Source organism: Danio aesculapii, chromosome 25 (genome assembly GCF_903798145.1).
Source record: "Danio aesculapii chromosome 25, fDanAes4.1, whole genome shotgun sequence".
NCBI classification, from domain to species: domain Eukaryota; kingdom Metazoa; phylum Chordata; class Actinopteri; order Cypriniformes; family Danionidae; genus Danio; species Danio aesculapii.
In genome coordinates, this window is record NC_079459.1 from 327,588 (window position 1) to 345,518 (window position 17,931).

General features: G+C 39.5%; 1 protein-coding gene across 2 annotated transcripts; it reads right to left on the bottom strand.

Moving 5' to 3' along the window:
• Positions 1-4,705: 4,705 nt before the first annotated feature.
• Positions 4,706-13,741, bottom strand: dbndd1 (dysbindin domain containing 1). 2 transcript variants are annotated; one of them, XM_056451939.1, is made up of 4 exons: positions 13,578-13,741; positions 9,994-10,140; positions 9,524-9,661; positions 4,706-6,967 (listed from the first exon to the last, which is right to left on the bottom strand). In XM_056451939.1, the coding sequence occupies exons 1-4, from the start codon at positions 13,606-13,608 to the stop codon at positions 6,795-6,797; spliced, it is 489 nt and encodes a 162-aa protein (XP_056307914.1). In that variant the 5' UTR covers positions 13,609-13,741; the 3' UTR covers positions 4,706-6,794. The 2 variants fall into 2 exon arrangements, with proteins under 2 accessions (XP_056307914.1, XP_056307913.1); XM_056451938.1 differs by having other exon boundaries at positions 4,706-6,979; positions 13,578-13,738.
• Positions 13,742-17,931: the final 4,190 nt, after the last annotated feature.

The window sequence follows — 17,931 nt, forward strand, 5'->3', positions numbered from 1 at the left end:
GTTTGTTTTTTCCTCATTGGTGTCCACTTATAATGAAGCTTTCTTATTTGAAGTGCCCTTAATATGTACATTCATTTAAATAAATGATTTGGTACAGTGCACTTATTATGCACATACATGTTTTTACATTATTTTTAATCATGTATATTAATTAAATCATTAATAGTTTAAAAATGATGTTATTAATTTCTCTTATTACCTTTAAAATGACCCCTTAAACCTACCCATATCATTAAACCAGACCCGTTTAGCACCGTAATACAATATGAACAAAATAAGTACATAGCACTTAGCTTTTAACTGCTAGTTCCCCTTTATTCCCTTTGAGTTCTAGTAGGACATTGTTGTGTCATTCTTCTTTTGTTTATGATTGTGTGTTTATATTCACAGCATCCGCTCTGCTCTTTAACGGTGTTGTTTTACTGTATTTGTAGGCTCCACTCAGTCTACAGCAGAAGTAGGGCATGGCGGATGATTTATCACACGTCCCCTTCCAAGTGCACTTCATCAGGGACTCCGGTTTTAGATGAGTGAGATTCAGTATCTAGAATAACTCCTGTTGAAGATATAATGCACTGAGCTTCTGTGCATTGAAAACTGTGATGGTTGGGTTGAGGGTTTGGGGAAGGTGTGGATGTTAATAACGATGATGGTTGGGTTTAGGGTTGTGGTAGGTACTGTATAACCCAGAGGTCCCCAAAGTAGGGCCCACGGGTTAAAGTTGGCCCATGGTAACCTTTGGTTTGGCCAACCATTGCATCTGAAATAAGAGAGGGAGAATGCGTTTAACAGATATCTTCATTTTAAAATTAACGTAACCTTTAGTTTCTTCGTTTAGTTGAGGAGTTGAGGTTTCAATTAAATGTAAATGACTCAGACTTTAAATCAGAATGTGAATACTGTGAGTTGACAGACAGTGCACAAGACATTGATGAGCAAATCAAGGTGAAGGCAGGAGCAGCTCGACTAGTGTATTCAGCACTGAACTCCACTGTGTTATAATTGGAATTAAGTTTTTACTATAATGAGTTAATTATAAAACATTAAAAATGATACTGCGTCATTAATTAATGTTTTAAAGCAATGTTTTCCAGCTATTTTTAAATATTAGCAAATAAATGTGAAAATAACCTACGAAAAACTTCATGTAACGTGGTTATAATGTGATACGGTTTATTTAACTGACCCACAGCTCTCAATCAAGTTTGGTTTTTGGCCCTTTATAATAAAAAGTGACGATGCAGTGACACCATAGGTAGTGCTGTCGCCTCACAGCAAGAAGGTCGCTGGTTCGAGCCTCGGCTGGGTCAGTTGGTGTTTCTGTGTGGAGTTTGCATGTTCTCCCCGTGTTCGCGTGAGTTTCCCCCGGGTCTTCCGGTTTCCCCCACAGTCCAAACACGTGGTTCAGGTGAATTGGGAAGGCTAAAATTGTCCGTAGTGTATAAGTGTGTATGGATGTTTCCCAGAGATGGGTTGCAGCTGGAAGGGCATCCGCTGCGTAAAACGTGCTGGATAAATTGGCGGTTCATTCTGCTGTGGCGGCCCCAGATTAATAGAGGGACTAAGCTGAAAAGAAAATGAATGAATAATAAAAAGTTCGGGCACCCCTGGTATAGACGTTAATAACTGATGGTTGGGTTTAGGTGTGGAGTAGGTGTAATAACTGATGTACAGCGCCATCTTGCCGATAACATAGTTTTGACACGTGGGTCTCCATAACTTCAAGTTCCGCCTCTAACGTGCTACAAGTTACGCCCCTTCATGTTACGCCCCTGTCTTGCTGTCGTCAGACAGATCCTACTCACGATATCAACAACCTTTTCAGTGTATGTGGACCCAAGAAATGGAGGAAAAACTAGTAGAAATGTGGCAGGAGAGTGCCCGTGACTGTTTGACGTGTCATCTGAACAATACCACAACTCGGTCGACAAAGAAAAAAGTTAAAGAGAAATTGGTAATTCCCTTCAAAACCCAGATAAGCAAAATAAATACATTTTCTACCACACAAGGCTTCTTTCGCATTACGTAATTAATAACAGAAGATATACTACATGACCTCACTGTGTTTCCATGTCACTTGGTCACTTCTCGCGTGTGTTTGGTTGAGTAAGCCACGCCCACTTATTTACATGTCGCTGTGCTGTATACACTGAATAAAGATATTGGTTACACTTTAACTTTAGGTCACGCAGTTACACATGATTCACGCACTTACTATATTAATAACAACGCATAATTACATGAAACTAACCCCAACCACATAGTTAATACATGTCATTAATTAATATTGCTGTAACTACTAATTAATAAAGCGTAATCAAAAAAAATCTTATGTTTGATAATTAACTGAGCTGTTATATATGTAATATATAATATGGTAATATATACGCTCATACAGAGACAGCAGGATATATTGAGGAAAGAATAAAAGCAGAGAAGCGGCCTGATGTCAGACATGTTTCACATTTATTCCGGTTAGATTTGAATCCTCCTGTTAATGATTCTGGTGGTTTGTACATTTCCTCTCCTTTGTGACCCTGTGTGTGGACCCTGTATTAACCCTGGTGAAGTACAGTACAGAATTGGATACAGGACAATATTATAAAAGGTATTTGCATAATACCGTTAACTCTCTCTCTCTCTCTCTAGAATTATATGTGGTTCAGGTACATGTTCAGACCCCTTTTTCCTGCAGTGCACTGAAGATTGATCACAACTGAGGCGTTTGATATGTTGATGTGGAATTATTAATGATGTTTAATGATGCAGAGCAGTTAAAAACTATTGCTGATTATTATTATTATCCCTTTCATTCATTCAGATTCACCTGTGATTGCAGTACTAGTTAAAGGGTTAGTTCACGCAAAAATGACACCATAAGGCATCTATCTTTTCAGATGCAGTCATAGTTATTTCATAAAGTGTTTTCAGCTCTATAATAGCAGCAGGTGTGTGTTTCTATTCAGTTGAAAAAAAGTCCAATAAAGTGCATCAGTATAATAAAAATGCCTAAAATACAGAGGTTAATGAACGTCTCTTGTGTAAACACGTTTGTGTAACTTCTGCTATATGTAATACATGTGTTTGTAATGATTTTTATTGGGCACGTTTTGTAAAAACGTCAACCTGCTGCCATTAAAACATTAAAAATGATCGTATTTGACCTCATCAAGATGGCGCCGCGGATGGCCGCCTCGGTGTGCGGCTCTCCAGTGTTTACTAACCGCATCTGTTTAATGTTCATCATTTTTATTTTTATTTTATTTTTTTCATATTTATTTTGTGTTGTCACTTGCCACTTTATGTACACTGGAAGCTTCTGTAGCCAAAACAAATTCCTTGTGTGTGTGAAGCACACTTGGCAATAAAACTGATTCTGATTCTGAAATTAAACAGTCATATACATCTATGCCTCAAGGCTTGAGGAAAGCATTGGCTAATTGTCATCGTTTGAGTGAAGCAATCCTTTAATTTAAGCCAAAATGATTAAAAACATGTATGCAGACATGTGCTCAACCCTTGCTGAAACAGAACTCAGTGTCTCCCATTTAACTAAATGTAAAAGTTAAAGTAATATTCCACAAGACTCCTGCAGGAACTGTTGTTAATCAACCTTAAAGGGATAGTTCAGCTAAAAATGGAAGAGTACTCATTATTTACGCTCCCTCAAGTGGTTATAAACCATTTTGAGTTTCTTTCTTCTGTTTAACACAAAAGAAGATAGTTTGAAGAATGCTGGAAACCTGTAACCATTGACTTATATAGTAGGAGAAAAAGAGATACTGTTGAGATCAATGGTTACAGGTTTACCGCTTTCTTCAGAATATAAGAAATGTAAAATAAGTGAAGGGGAGGAAATGATGACAGAATTTTCATTTTACAATGAACTGTCTCTTTAAGAGGGGCAATCTTGAAACTTCTGCATTCTGAGGTATTATTTACCGTGTTAAAAAGTAGGAATCTCATGCACATCATTGATCAACTAAATGATTTGCATGTATGATAGTATTGCTTTGAAAAATCATTGGAATCACTGATCTTGATGACCTCACAAGGGTGGAGGAACTCCTTACATGGACATTTCAGATCACTATATCTGAAGAGAATCATAAAGCAGAAATCTTTCTCATTATTATTATTATTATGAATAAAAACTGTTCAGATAACAGATGGCTGCAGCAGCACTCTATAGAGACTCCAGATTATTAATATGAGATCACCCCCAATCACCAATTCCCCAATCACCCCCATATTTAAAGGCACAGTTCAACCAAAATTGCCCTAAAAACCTCTGACTTATTCCTAACCAGTTTCTTTATTCTGTAAAACACAAAAGAAGATATTCTGAAGAATGTATTAACCTGTAACCATTGACTTCAATAGTAGGAATAGTCTCGTTTCTAGTCCAAAATCTACAATCAAGAAGCGTTTTGTAGACAGGCAAAAAGAAGTGTTCATTCATTCAGTCATTCATCTTCAGCTTAGTTCCTGATTTATCAGCAGTCACCACAGCGGAATGAACCACCAACTATTCCAGCATCCATTTAATGCAGCAGATGCCCTTCCAGCCACAAAAAATATATATTGTCTTGTTTTTAGAAAGTTTTTAGTTTTTCCTTAAAACAAGTGTAATAATCAGCCAATAGGCTAAGCTAATTAATCTTATTTTAAAGCACTAAACTAAACTAATTTTGCTCCCCCCACTGGCAGATTATTTTAGTCTTAATTAACTTTATTTTGACTCATTCTTTCTGAAAACAAGACAATCATTGGTACTTAGATAATGCTTCTTGATTTAAGACTTTTGAGTTTTGTGTTTGGACTCGGAGTAAGACAAAACTCTTTATAAAAACTCATTTCTTGCACTAAAGAAACTCAATAGGTTCAACATTTTGGTGAACTGTGCCTTATAAAACCTCCAGGTCGACAATGCATCTGAAAGCACTCAAAAAGCACCACTTGTTTATGCTAAAACCCTCCAATAATGCGAATCCAACACATTATTGTGCTGCAAGATGATTTCAAGAGTTCACACTTAGACATTGCTTGATACTAATAGCAGGTTTGGCATGCTGGCCCAGGAGAGAAGCCTGAGCTCCCATCTGGTCAGTTAGCATGTATAGGGGTCCGAGATCATGTAAAGGAGGAAAAGGGGGAGATGGGGTGGACGGGGGGATCCTTTAAAAACAAAGATATGGGGAGTAACTTGAAATGGGCTATTTATTGTAGGTTTGGATTCATCTGACTGGTTTATCGGTGATTGCAGATGAGAGACCAGCCACGATCAATCAAATCACGTGCTCCTCTGGAAATTAGCTTATCAAACGTCACTTAGAAACGTTAAAACCCAATGAAGAATGAAAACAGGGAACCGTCAGTGTTCATGAGTGTGTTTTAGGCCTTGACTTTCTGCTTGTCCACGCAGAATCTCCTCAAAGGACACTTTTTTGGGCGGTGGGGGGTGGGGGTAGGGGGGTTGACACATTGCTGTAATTACCCTTACACAGTTCCTCAGATGACAGTGAAATCCTCTTTAGTTCAGCCGCTGTGGTTTGTAATGCTACATCATGCTCACATCCCCCTTAATGCAGGAGGCACATGGAGAAGACTCGGGCTGCGTTCCAATCCACTTACAGACACACACACTCGTGAACTTTCCTTCTCTTTTTCCCTCAAGGTACTCCCCAACGCCATTTTCAAGCGCGTTCCACTTCATCAAGTGAACGAGAGATGTTTACATACCCTTGATCCCTTGATAGCCAATAGTGGACACTTGTGTAATAAAATCAGTGATGTACATCCGAGGGAATGAGACGGAGGAAATTTAGTGAGCGAAGGGAATAAAGAATTGGACTGGAATGCAGTCGTAGTTCCCAAGGGTTCAAGAGTTTATTTAAACTTATTGAGACACTCCCCCAGTAGTGGACACTTGCGTAATGTAATCAATGACATGCATTCAAGAGAATGAGATATAGGGAAGGTAACGAATGAAGGGTGTAATAATTGGAATGCAAGGGTTCAAGGGTATAGGGCGTTCCACTGAGACCCATTCAGATGCTCCGCCAGTAGTGAACACTAGTGTGATAATCAATGATGTACATTTGAGGGAATGAGACGAAGGGAAGTTAGTGAGTGAAGGGAATAAAAAATGAGACTGGAACCTTTTAAACTAATTGAGACGCTTCCCCAATAGTGGACACTTGCCTAACGTAATCAATGATGTCCAATCGAGAGAATGAGATGGAGTGAATAATATGGACTGGAATGCAGCCTCACACTGGTTTCCATTGGGAAGGGCTCATCCCTACGCCCTAATCCCTACTGAGGGTCCCTCTGAAGGGGTTAGAGCTTCGGGACCTGAATTAAGTGCACTGTGTGACACCAAACAACTTTCCTGCTTAAAAGATCATAGCATGAAGTGTTCATCAGCTGTATTTCCCCCTTCATTCCTAAGGACCCTTCAAAGTGGTCAGTTTTGAGCACTTCAGTTTGGAACGTCACTTCAATATGGCGGCCAGTATTTATTTATTTCCTCCAAAGTGCCCTTCAGAGGGCGATATATCCATTTGGAACGTCACCGTGTCCCAAAATCCATCATCTTGAGAAAGAGTGCACTTTCGGCCCATATTAAATAAAGGGATTGCATCATCTTCATGTGGGATCTCCATGTGTGTGTGTGTGTGTGTGTGTGTGTGTGTGTGTGTGGATCCCGAAGGTTCATTTTTTTGAAGAGGATCCTCTAATCTCCGCACAACGGCTGTGTTTGTTACCCATAAGCCCCTGCTGTGTCGCTCTCAGGGCTGCTGGGATTGCGAGCGCTCTATCTTCAGCATGGGCTCAGTGTTTTCCGAGTCGCTGTGGTGTTTTCGGTCCCTCGTCTGCTGCTCTGCTTTTCCTCCGCGGGTCCATGATGGCGAGCGCACGTATCCGCTGTGAGGGAATCTGGGTAACGGCGGATGCTGGCGGTCTGTGGGGTCAACTTACACAAAGCAGCCAATCAAAAACGAGATCACACACAGCAGTCAACAATATTAACTGAAGAGATATATGATTCTCCTTTATGTCATGTTCATCTTCATCCACTCATTGTGGACTATTGCATAAAACTGCTAAATGGAAACTCCTAAATGAGCATAAATAAACGAAAGCTTGAGCTCAACTGAGCAGGAGTTTCTTATATATATTTGATGAGGAAACGTATGCATAAACTGTGATAGAAACACATTTTCTGTGGTGGGGGGATTGGAGCGTGAGGGAGTGTATATAATAACAGAACTCTTGAGTGAACTAACCCTTTAATATGAAATCACAGCTGATTTCACCCTGTAGGACATGTTCCTGGATTAGCATCTATGAGGATCCTGGAGCAACATTCCAATCAGCCAATCTGAATTAAGGGACGCGCTTACCGGTTATGGTACCGGTTAATTTACAGTTATGGTTGGGTTTAGGAGTAGGGAATAGGTATGGATTACATTCTACAACATAGATGTTAATCCAGGAACGCATCGTACTTTACATCGTACAGTTAACCAGCAGGTTTTTACCAAATGCTTATCTACATCTCTCAGAAGGAAGAACACAGATGTCATCGCCTCACATGTTCAATATTTAATATGTACACTATTGTGCACTTCAGCGGCTCAGAACGTCATCAAATAATAATAATATGATCACTGTGGAGTTCCATAGAAACACTGAGCTATGTCCAACACTGCTCTGTTGAACACAAGACCAGCTATTCTGAAGAACTGGAGAAGAAGAGGAACATATTGACTATGGAAGCAGATCAGTAGCAATGTTTATAGAGAAATGTAGTAATCAAAACGGCAATGCGCTACGTAAAATACAATCGCAATGTTTTTATTCATTTAAATTAGCATTCAGGTGACACATTGGCTCAGTGGTTTGCAGCATAAAGAAGGTCGTTGGTTCAAGTCCTGGCTGGTTCAGTTGATGTTTGCATGTTCTCCCCGTGTTGGTGTGGGTTTCCTCCGGGTGCTCCGGTTTCCCCCACAGTCCAAACACATGCGCTATAGGGGAACTGATCAACTAAACTGTCTGTAGTGTATGAGTGTGTGTATGGGAGTGTATGGGTGTTTCCCAGTACTGGGTTGCAGCTGGAAGGGCATCCGCTATGTGTAAAACATATGTTGGAATAGTTGGCGGTTCATTCCGCTGTGGCGACCCCTGATGATATGATAGCAAAATGATCGTTTAAATGTTTTGTCTCAAATTACATTCAGGCTCAGGGTTAGGAAAAACAGGATTGAGTAAAATTATAGCAACTAAAGGGACAGCAAAGGGGAGAGTAACGTTTATTTTTAATGCATTTATTTTTTACTCACATTTAAGCGTTTTAGAAAGGCATTTTCAATTAATAAATCACAACAAAGTGGTTTTGAAGATGCACTGAAGGAATTGTTTGACTAGTTTTACCACAGATCTGCTTCCATCATTAACATCCATAGTAGGAATAAAAATAGTGTGGAAGTCAATGTCAGTTTTTCCCATCATTCTTCAGTGTATCTTCCATTATGTTCAACAGAAGAAAGAAAGGAACAAGTGGAGGAAATGAGGACAGAACTGAACTCACTGATCCAATCACAAGTGATCACCCGAGACGCATTACTGTTCCATGTGCCATTAATGTGGTAAATGTGGTCTTGTGATCACTTGTTTTTGGATTTAGATGTTGAGATCCAGGCGGCACAGTGGCTCAGTGGTAGCACAGTCCTAACACATGCGCTATAGGGGAATTGATGAACTAAATTGGCAGTAGTGTGTGAGTGTGTGTGTGAATGAGAGTGTATGGGTGTTTCCCAGTGAGTACATTTAAATTTTTGTGTGAACTGACCCTTTAACTCAACATTTTCCCTTCTTTGGAAGTCAATGGTAACAGGTTTTCAACATTCTACAAAATATCTTCTTTTGTGTTCAACAGAACAAAGAAAATATGATTTATAACCACTTAAAGGGGAAAGTTCAACCAAAAAACAATTCTGTCATCATTTACTCACCCTTGTTTAAAACCTTTATGAGTTTCAATCTTCTGTTAAACACAAAGGAAGATATTTTGAAGAATGCAGGAAACCGGTAACCATTGACTTCCATAGTATTTGTGTTACCTATTATGAAAATCAGTGGGTTTCAGCATTCTTCAAAATATCTGAAAACCAACAGAATAAAGAAACTCATAAAGGTTTTTAACTGCTACACTGAAAAACAAAAGATTCGTTGGATTTACTAAATGCTTTAAGGTGCAAACAATTTCTATTGGCTGAATTGAAATAAACAATTTAAGTTGAACATTACTCAATTTCATTTGTTTGCTTAAATTCAGCCCATATAAACTGAGGTAAAAATGTAGTAAATCCAGTAAATCATTTCTGTCAGTGTAGAGGGAGAATAAACAGTGAGGGAATTAAAATTTTGCGTGAACTAACCCTTCAATGCTTTTCTGTTGATCCTACTGCACTGATTTATTAACGACATGTGCTGTATTTTTGTAAATCAGACTCACTTGCTGGGGATTCTGTGCGGTTTTCCTCATCTGAATCGGCGAACACTTCACCCAGCTCCTGGTCCGACATGTCTGTGAGCTCCGTCAGATCCAGCAGATCAAAGTGAACCTCCAGAGAAGACACACTGCTGAGCGGCTCTGAGACACACACACACACACACACACACACACACACACACACACACACCAGTCAAAATACACCCATAGCGATGACCTGAACACAGTTTCTTCATTCATCACTATATTGTGCACCAATACACTGTGTAACAATATCTGTTAATGAACAGTTTCCATATTGTGTGTTTGGGTTAATGTCGTGACTTGCATTATGGGATGTTGATCTCTGCTCTGTCCTCTTTTGGTGTTGAAAATTCAATATGTACTCAGCCGTGTAAATAAACAGATGTAATATCTTATTTTGGGTGAGATATGAGCCAGGTGTGATGCTGCCAGGTCAGCGTTTGACTCACGTCGCTTCTCTGTGATCAGCACCTGGCTGCCGTGATGTGCCGGAGTACCGACATGCTCTCCAGAGGCATTATGGGACGCCTCGCTGGTGAGACTGGCAGAGCTGGAGGACTTCAGAAGCTTCTGGAACTCTCTGTCTCTAAGAGGCTCTGCGGAAAAACATAATACAATGCATTCGCTGAGAAGAACACTGTACACTCCCAGAATTAGCGGAACAAAAGCCGTCGCTGTCACTTTTTAAAGGTATACATTTGTGCCTGAACAGAACCGGTACCTCGAAACCTGTTGCTCTCTCTTGAATCAATTCTGAACAAAACAGCAATGTGTTTAACAGCAGATGGCGCTCTAGGCTAGTGTTTAACAGCAGATGGCGCTCTAGGCTAGTGTTTAACAGCAGATGGCGCTCTAGGATAGTGTTTAACACCAGATGGCGCTCTAGGCTCGTGTTTAAAAGCAGATGGCGCTCTAGAATAGTGTTTAACAGCAGATGGCGCTCTAGGCTAGTGTTTAACAGCAGATGGCGCTCTAGGATAGTGTTTAACACCAGATGGCGCTCTAGGCTAGTGTTTAAAAGCAGATGGCGCTCTAGGCTAGTGTTTAACAGCAGTCAGGGCTCTAGACGGCGCTGTTGGCCAGTGTTTAACACCAGATGGCGCTCTAGGCTGGTGTTTAACACCAGATGGCGCTCTAGGATAGTGTTTAACACCAGATGGCACTCTAGGCTAGTGTTTAACAGCAGATGGCGCTCTAGGCAAGTGTTTAACAGCAGATGGCGCTCTAGGCAAGTGTTTAACAGCAGATGGCGCTCTAGGCTAGTGTTTAACAGCAGTCGGCGCTCTAGACGGCGATGTAGGCCAGTGTTTAACATCAGATGGCGCTCTAGGCTAGTGTTTAACACCAGATGGCGCTCTAGGATAGTGTTTAGCAGCAGATGGCGCTCTAGGTTCATGTTTAACAGCAGATGGCGCTCTAGGCTAGTGTTCAACAGCAGACGGTGCTCTAGGCTAGTGTTTAACACCAGATGGCGCTCTAGGATAGTGTTTAACAGCAGATGGCGCTCTAGGCTAGTGTTTAACAGTAGACGGCGCTCTAGGATAGTGTTTAACAGCAGACGGCGCTCTAGGCTAGTGTTTAACACCAGATGGCGCTCTAGGATAGTGTTTAACAGCAGATGGCGCTCTAGGCTAGTGTTTAACAGCAGACGGTGCTCTAGGCTAGTGTTTAACAGCAGATGGCGCTCTAGGCTAGTGTTTAACAGCAGATGGCGCTCTAGGCCAGTGTTTAACACCAGATGGCGCTCTTGGCTAGTGTTTAACAGCAGATGGCGCTCTAGGCTAGTGTTTAACAGCAGATGGCGCTCTAGGCTAGTGTTCAACAGCAGACGGTGCTCTAGACTAGTGTTTAACAGCAGATGGCGCTCTAGGCTAGTGTTACTCTGCTTCATACTACCCTGATAATAAGTCTTGAATGCTTTAGCTCATCCATCAACACAATTTCTACAGGAGTCCCATAGGATGAAGAACACACGCTGAATCCACACTCAGTCACAGCATCATCAGCATCATAATTCACCTTTGTTTGTTGTGAATACACGCCCTCTAGTGGACAAAATGACATACTGTGCCTTTAAAGTGCTTTGAAACATTTGAGCATTTTCATTTGATGTTTCAATTGAAGCACGAAGACAGGAAAGAGCATAGAGTAGATCCTCCTCTTTTCAAAACCGGCCAATAGCATTTTGTTTATATCACAGCTCTGCCTTGGTTTGTTGTGAACACACTCCCTCTAGTGGCCAAAATAACGTACTGTGCCTTTAAGATGCGTTGTGAATACGGGCCTTAATGGTTGTTAGTGCACTTCTACAGTGTGCTGTAGCGAGGGTGATGTGGACAGCTGTTAGTGCACTGCTATGCAGTTTCTATGCTGTTGTGAGTGTTTGTTTCGGCTGTGGAGCTGCTGGTGGTTTCTGGTCAGTTTAGCTGCTAGTAAACAGGTATTTGAGTGTGTGTTCGGCTTTTGTGGTGGCCTGTGGGGTTTCTGGGGTTTTCTCAGTCACAGTTCAGCTCTCCATCTCTCATGTGTGCTTCTCTAATGGGTTTGTCAGCGGTTGAAACAGAAGACGCTCGTGTTTAAAGAGCTTCCAGACATCTATTGATTTTTTTGCGGCAGTAGTCAAAGCAGATGAACGCTTTCTATCGTTGAGGGCAGTTCAATTACACACATGGGACATGAAAACAAGTGCACGACTGGATCTGTATTTCTGGAAACATTTCCCTGTATGTGGGAAAATGTCCTGCAGTTTTAAACCTCATTATTTTAATAGCAACACTGAATTTTATTTGCTCCAAAAATATTTAAATTGATTTTTATTTTAATTTTTTATTCCCCAAAATTGCACCTCATAATGTAGACAAAATATTTGGTTACACTTTAATGTACAATTCACATTATTAACAAACTATTATATATGACTTTAGCTCAATAAACTTCTAATTTGCTGTTAATTAATAGTTAGTAAGGTATTAGTTGGGTCAGGTATTGAATAGGGACGTCAGATAAGATCTAACTTTATAAATACTAATAAACCTTTAATAATAGCCAGGTAATAAATAGTGAGAACTGTTACTTAAATTAAAGTGTTTACCAAGCATTTACAATAAACACAAGCATTAATATTTATCTTGAAAAGAGAATGAAGCCATTATCCTCTGGTACCAGTAGGGGCTGTGCTGAGTGTGAATGGACTCTTAATTAATTACTCTGAATTAATTATTTTACGTACTTTTTTTCCCCTTATCTGTCCCCATATTAACATTTTCCAGTATGCTTTTTCTCTAAACCTGAACTTTTCTTCACAAACTATGAATAATATCCATATATCCCCTATAATTTGATGTGCATTTAAAGTGTAAAAATAATAATACTAATAATAATTACACCAACATTCAACTGACAGACCTCACACTTTTGCAAGTAGATTGAACTCAATTAAACTCATCCAATTTCTGAACTTTATATCAGCAGGATGGTCAGTGCCACATTTGGTGATGTGATGATCCAGAGTTTTCCCGTTCTCCGCAGTCTGCGGGTCATCCCTCCCCACCGCACGCCTCTCATTAGCCCACACACAGCAGATTCCTCAGCCTGCTGCTCTTTTTGTGCGTGCCGCTCATGCAGATATTGCTGCGTGCATTGCAATATGCTTATTCCAAAAGGCTCTCAATGCAACCCATGCACGCCAAGATGCACTATATTTTTAGCATCACCCAGTGGTACCCAACTCCCATTGTCCCAAAGCAGCCGCTGCAAAAGATGCAACTCAATGTCAAATCTGGAAAAAGGGTCACATCCCAAACCGTCACCTTTCAGCTACATTAACGCACAAAGCAATAGTTTCTGTGGCGTTTCCCATGTGCATCAATGCAAGCTGATCACCGCCAAGCACTACCGGCTTCCTCTGACTGCCTGCTTTGTCTGTGCGTTCAAGAAAAACAGGGCACGGTGGCAGCGGCACAACAACAGGCTATTGAATGCATGCGTTTAAATGCATGGCAGCGCGTCCGGCTGAAGAAGTGTTTGCTCTTACCTGCAGCACTGGAGTCTGCCTGAGCCTCCATTAAGTCTATTGCAGTGCTGGTTGGCGTCGCAGCCGGGATTAGAGGGAGCGCCTCCTGCCTCGTGCACGCTCTCTATCTCTCTATCTCTCTCTTTTCCCCACCCCTACATGCACAGTCACACACTCACTGCCATTGTCACTGCAGCACACACACACACAACAGAGACACATAAAGAGTCCCACTAGAGAGAACTCACACACTGCATGACACACCAAAACAGGGGATGAGAGAGAGAGAGAGGGAGAGAGAGAGAGAGGGTGGTGCCCATAGGCAATAAAGAGGATTTATATACAGGAGGAGGAGGACTGTTCAGAAGAAGTGTACAGGGAGCAATGAGTTTAGATTGAAAACATTATATGAATTATGTTTTTGGATCAAGCCAATTGGTTATTTGGTGTAGCCAAAGGTCAGAAAAATAGGATGAATAGGGATGTTCAGCTGATATATTGTTTTCAGGCTTTGACATTGAAGTTTACTCTGGCAGTAACAACTCCAGTGCTCAAGGGGGCGATAGAGTTGTGCGTGAAATAGATGTGCTATGTAAGTTTGCGTTAATTAAACATTTCAGTTTGTTGATGTACTTGAAACGAAATATTGAGTAGGGGCGGGGCTTTCTATTTGTGCATGATTCCCTCATAGCAAACTGATGGTAAAAGGGGCGTGGTTAAAATATTGTGGTTGAAGCGTCAAATTGACGTTATCAGAGAAGAAGCCAGTCTAAATGCAGAAGCAGATGGTCACACGTTGAAGATATGTATATAAACTATCTGGCCACTTTATTAGGTACACCTTACTAGTACCGGGTCGGACCCCCTTTTGCCTTCAGAACTGCTTTAATCCTTGGTGTCAGAGATTCAACAAGCTACTGGAAATATTGCTCAGAGATTTTGCTCCATATTGACATGATAGCATCACACAGTTGCTGCAGATTTGTCGGCTGCACATCCATGATGCCAATCTCCCGTTCCACCACATCCCAAAGGTGCTCTATTGGATTGAGCTCTGGTGACTGTGGAGGCCATTTCAGTACATTGTACGTTTTGATTTCAGACTGACTTTTTACCAAATTACTTTGTGGTATCAGACAGCAATTGGCTATTTGTTATAGTCGACGTTCTGAAAAATAGGATGAATACTGATGGTTAGACAATAAATTGTTTGTATGCTTTTACTTTGAAGTTCCTTCTGGCAGTAACAACTCCAGTGCTCAAGGGGGCGATAGAGTTGCTTTCAGATGTCCTAAAATCTGTGTTAAATGGAAGTTGCTGCCTTTTATTTCAGTATGGTGATGTACATATTGAGTAGAGGGCAGGGCTTTCTGTTTACGCATCATTCCCTTGTAGCAAATTAACGGTAAGAGGGGCGTGGTTAAAAATATCAGCGTCGAACTGACTTCAAACACAGAAGCTGATACTCAGACTTTGAAGATTGCCAAAACTAAATATTTCAGCAGATACATATGCACGGATTAATCGTTTACCCAAAGAATAATAATGTGCGCAAGCAAAATAAACTGTATGTTTTGATAACAGACAGAGTTAATAATTTAGAGGGATATTTTTGGATTAGGTAGGAAAAATAGGATGACCATTGTTTATATAGTTTAACTTTGAAATTCACTCTGGCAGTAACTACTGCAGTGCTCAAGGGGGCGATAGAGATGCTTTCAGATATCCTATTAATAATGTTTCTCAGTGTTGCCGAATTAGCAGTTTTGTTGCTATATATGTTGTCACTTTCACAAATGTGTTAATTTCACAAGTTAAACAGAGTAAGTACACAAACTATGATTGTTTAAAAGAGTGTAACTGTTCATTATCAGTGTTATATTTAAAAATAAACAATTCTGATCAAAAAGTGTTTGTATTACTTTTACAAATAGTCAACTCTATTTTTCATACAAATCTAAATGGTCATATTTCATATAATGTTTTTGCAGAGATGGCCAGTCAATAAGAGAAAACATTCATTATTTTGTATACTACATATGTAGTTTTGAGTTGCGATTACGCAATGACATCATCACACAAAGTCATGTGTTAATAAGAACCTTTTTAGTGTGCATCTGGATGTAATGTTTTAATTTAACATAATACACGGCGCTTAAGAGAGTAGAGACATGATAGGCTTACACTTGTCAGTTATTACGTGATGACATCACTGGTATGCAAATTAGTGTGTGATGTCATCTGCCAACATTTAGCTACTTTTCATTGGTAATAGTTGGCAACACTGATGTTTCTTGCACACAGTTGAGCATGCAGAAGTGTCAGTGTGTTGGCTGAGAGTGTGCATAGATGAAGACCTTTCTGATCCCAATAGCTCTTATACCAATAGCTCAAACTATTCGCACAATATTATTCGCACAAAATAACATAGCGAATCATAGAAAATGAAGATACTTTAATCAAAATTATAACTTGATATAAATATTTGACAATTATAAAAAACAAAAAAAAAATCTTATAATTTTGAACTAAAACACTCTTTAAGATATCTTTTTTTTTCTCTATTTAATATTTAATGGTTTGTTTGTTTGTTTTTTGGAGGGGGGGAGGGGTCAACCTGTCAATCACATGAAATCCACCAATAGCAAACCACAGCCGTCCAATCAATTCCCAATGGACAGATATCAAGCTCCGCCCCAAACTTGTTCATTGCACTTGGCGAAACCTTAATGAATCCTGTTGAACCCTAAAGAAGATCTTTTGAAGAGCGCTGAAAACAATTGACTTCCATAATAGAAAGAACAAGTACTATGGAAGTCAATAGTTACAGGCCAAACAGGTGTTTATAATCAACATACAAACACTGCTATATGGAAATAAAACATTATAAATTCATTCATTCATTTTCTTTTCAGCTTAATCCCGTTATTAATCTGGGGTCACCACAGCGGAATGAACTGCAAATTTATCCAGGATATGTTTTACGCAGCGGATGCCCTTCCAGCCGCAACCCAGTACTGGGAAAACATAATAAATTGTATATTTGGTTTATACACACTTATAAACTCTTCTACTTTCTCATATTTCTGGTCGTTGCTGTTGAAACGGCACGTGCTCCCCCATAGCAGCTTGTTATTTTACAGCTTTTAAGTTTTCTGAAAGACCTTCTCATGATTTATTCTCAAACTGTGGGCGAGATTTTGTTTCTCATTGTGGGAGTTTTGCTGAGAAATTCAAAAGATTCTTCTAGCGTTTGATCTTCTGTTTTGGCACTCGATTACAGCGGCGGACAGGAATGACAGAAGATATAAAGCTTCATTTCTGCGTCACACAGAGAGAGAGAGAGAGAGAGAGAGAGAGAGAGATTTCAGCAGGAGAAGAGCTGAAAACCCCATTCGTCTCTTCAGCTCAGTCTCATTTACATGAGCTACACTGTTTATTTATGTTGGTGAATTACATTATGGGATGTTGATCTCGGCTCTGTCCACTTCTGATGTTGAAAATTCAACTCTACAGTTTAACAAAGTGACTTTTACTGACATTTTAGCAGTTTGAGATAATATAATGTATGATAAATAATATATAAGTGTGTAAAATAGCAAAAAATGTGCTGGCAGTTTATTACATGGTTTTTGTAGTGTAATATACAACACCAACCCAGACAATAGAGCACTGCACACTATTACAAAACACAATTGTTCATAAAAGTCACTTTTTAAAAACTTTTTATGGTTAAAAGTTATTGGAAGAAAGATCAAGATGCCATAATGCAATTCAAAAATAAAATAAAATAAAATAAAAGGGGACAAATGACATGAAACACACATTTTTACAGTATAATGTTGTCTTTTGATACAATACCTTGAAAAATATTGATATTCAATACTATTTTCGATACCGTAGGGAACAAATTTAGCAACTTTAAAAGTATTCAAATCAAGTAAAAAGGGAAATAATAACCACAAAACTACAAATAAAACCTAAATGAGTACAATCATCTTATTTTCTGATTAAAACAAAAGCATAAAAATCCTAATATTATTTATTATTATTATTTATTAATTATTAATCTCCCTGCTGGTGAAAAGAGAGAGTGCGAGAGATCAGAACCAGTATGAATACTAACCAAAAGCAAGACTGTCTCATTTGAAATATTTCAGTATCAATATTTATCAATACATCAATATTTTTGACAACACCAATAAGAGTCATCCAGAAAACACTTATTTGGTTATTTTTGGGAACAAGCTGGAAACATTATAAAAACATACTAAGAATATACTTGAATTCAACCATTTCCAATTCAACCAAGAACCAAAAATTAGCTGGCGTACTCAAACATTTATTTGCAATATTAAAGTGCATTTATTGTATT

Excerpts from the sequence above, each read along its gene's own strand:
- dbndd1 (XM_056451938.1), bottom strand. The coding sequence starts at position 13,608 with ATGGAGGCTCAGGCAGACTCCAGTGCTGCAG. Across the intron at positions 10,141-13,577 it reads GGCAGACTCCAGTGCTGCAG|AGCCTCTTAGAGACAGAGAG; the intron begins GTAAGAGCAAAC and ends GTTTTTCCGCAG. Across the intron at positions 6,980-9,523 it reads CCGCACAGAATCCCCAGCAA|TTGACCCCACAGACCGCCAG; the intron begins GTGAGTCTGATT and ends GCTTTGTGTAAG.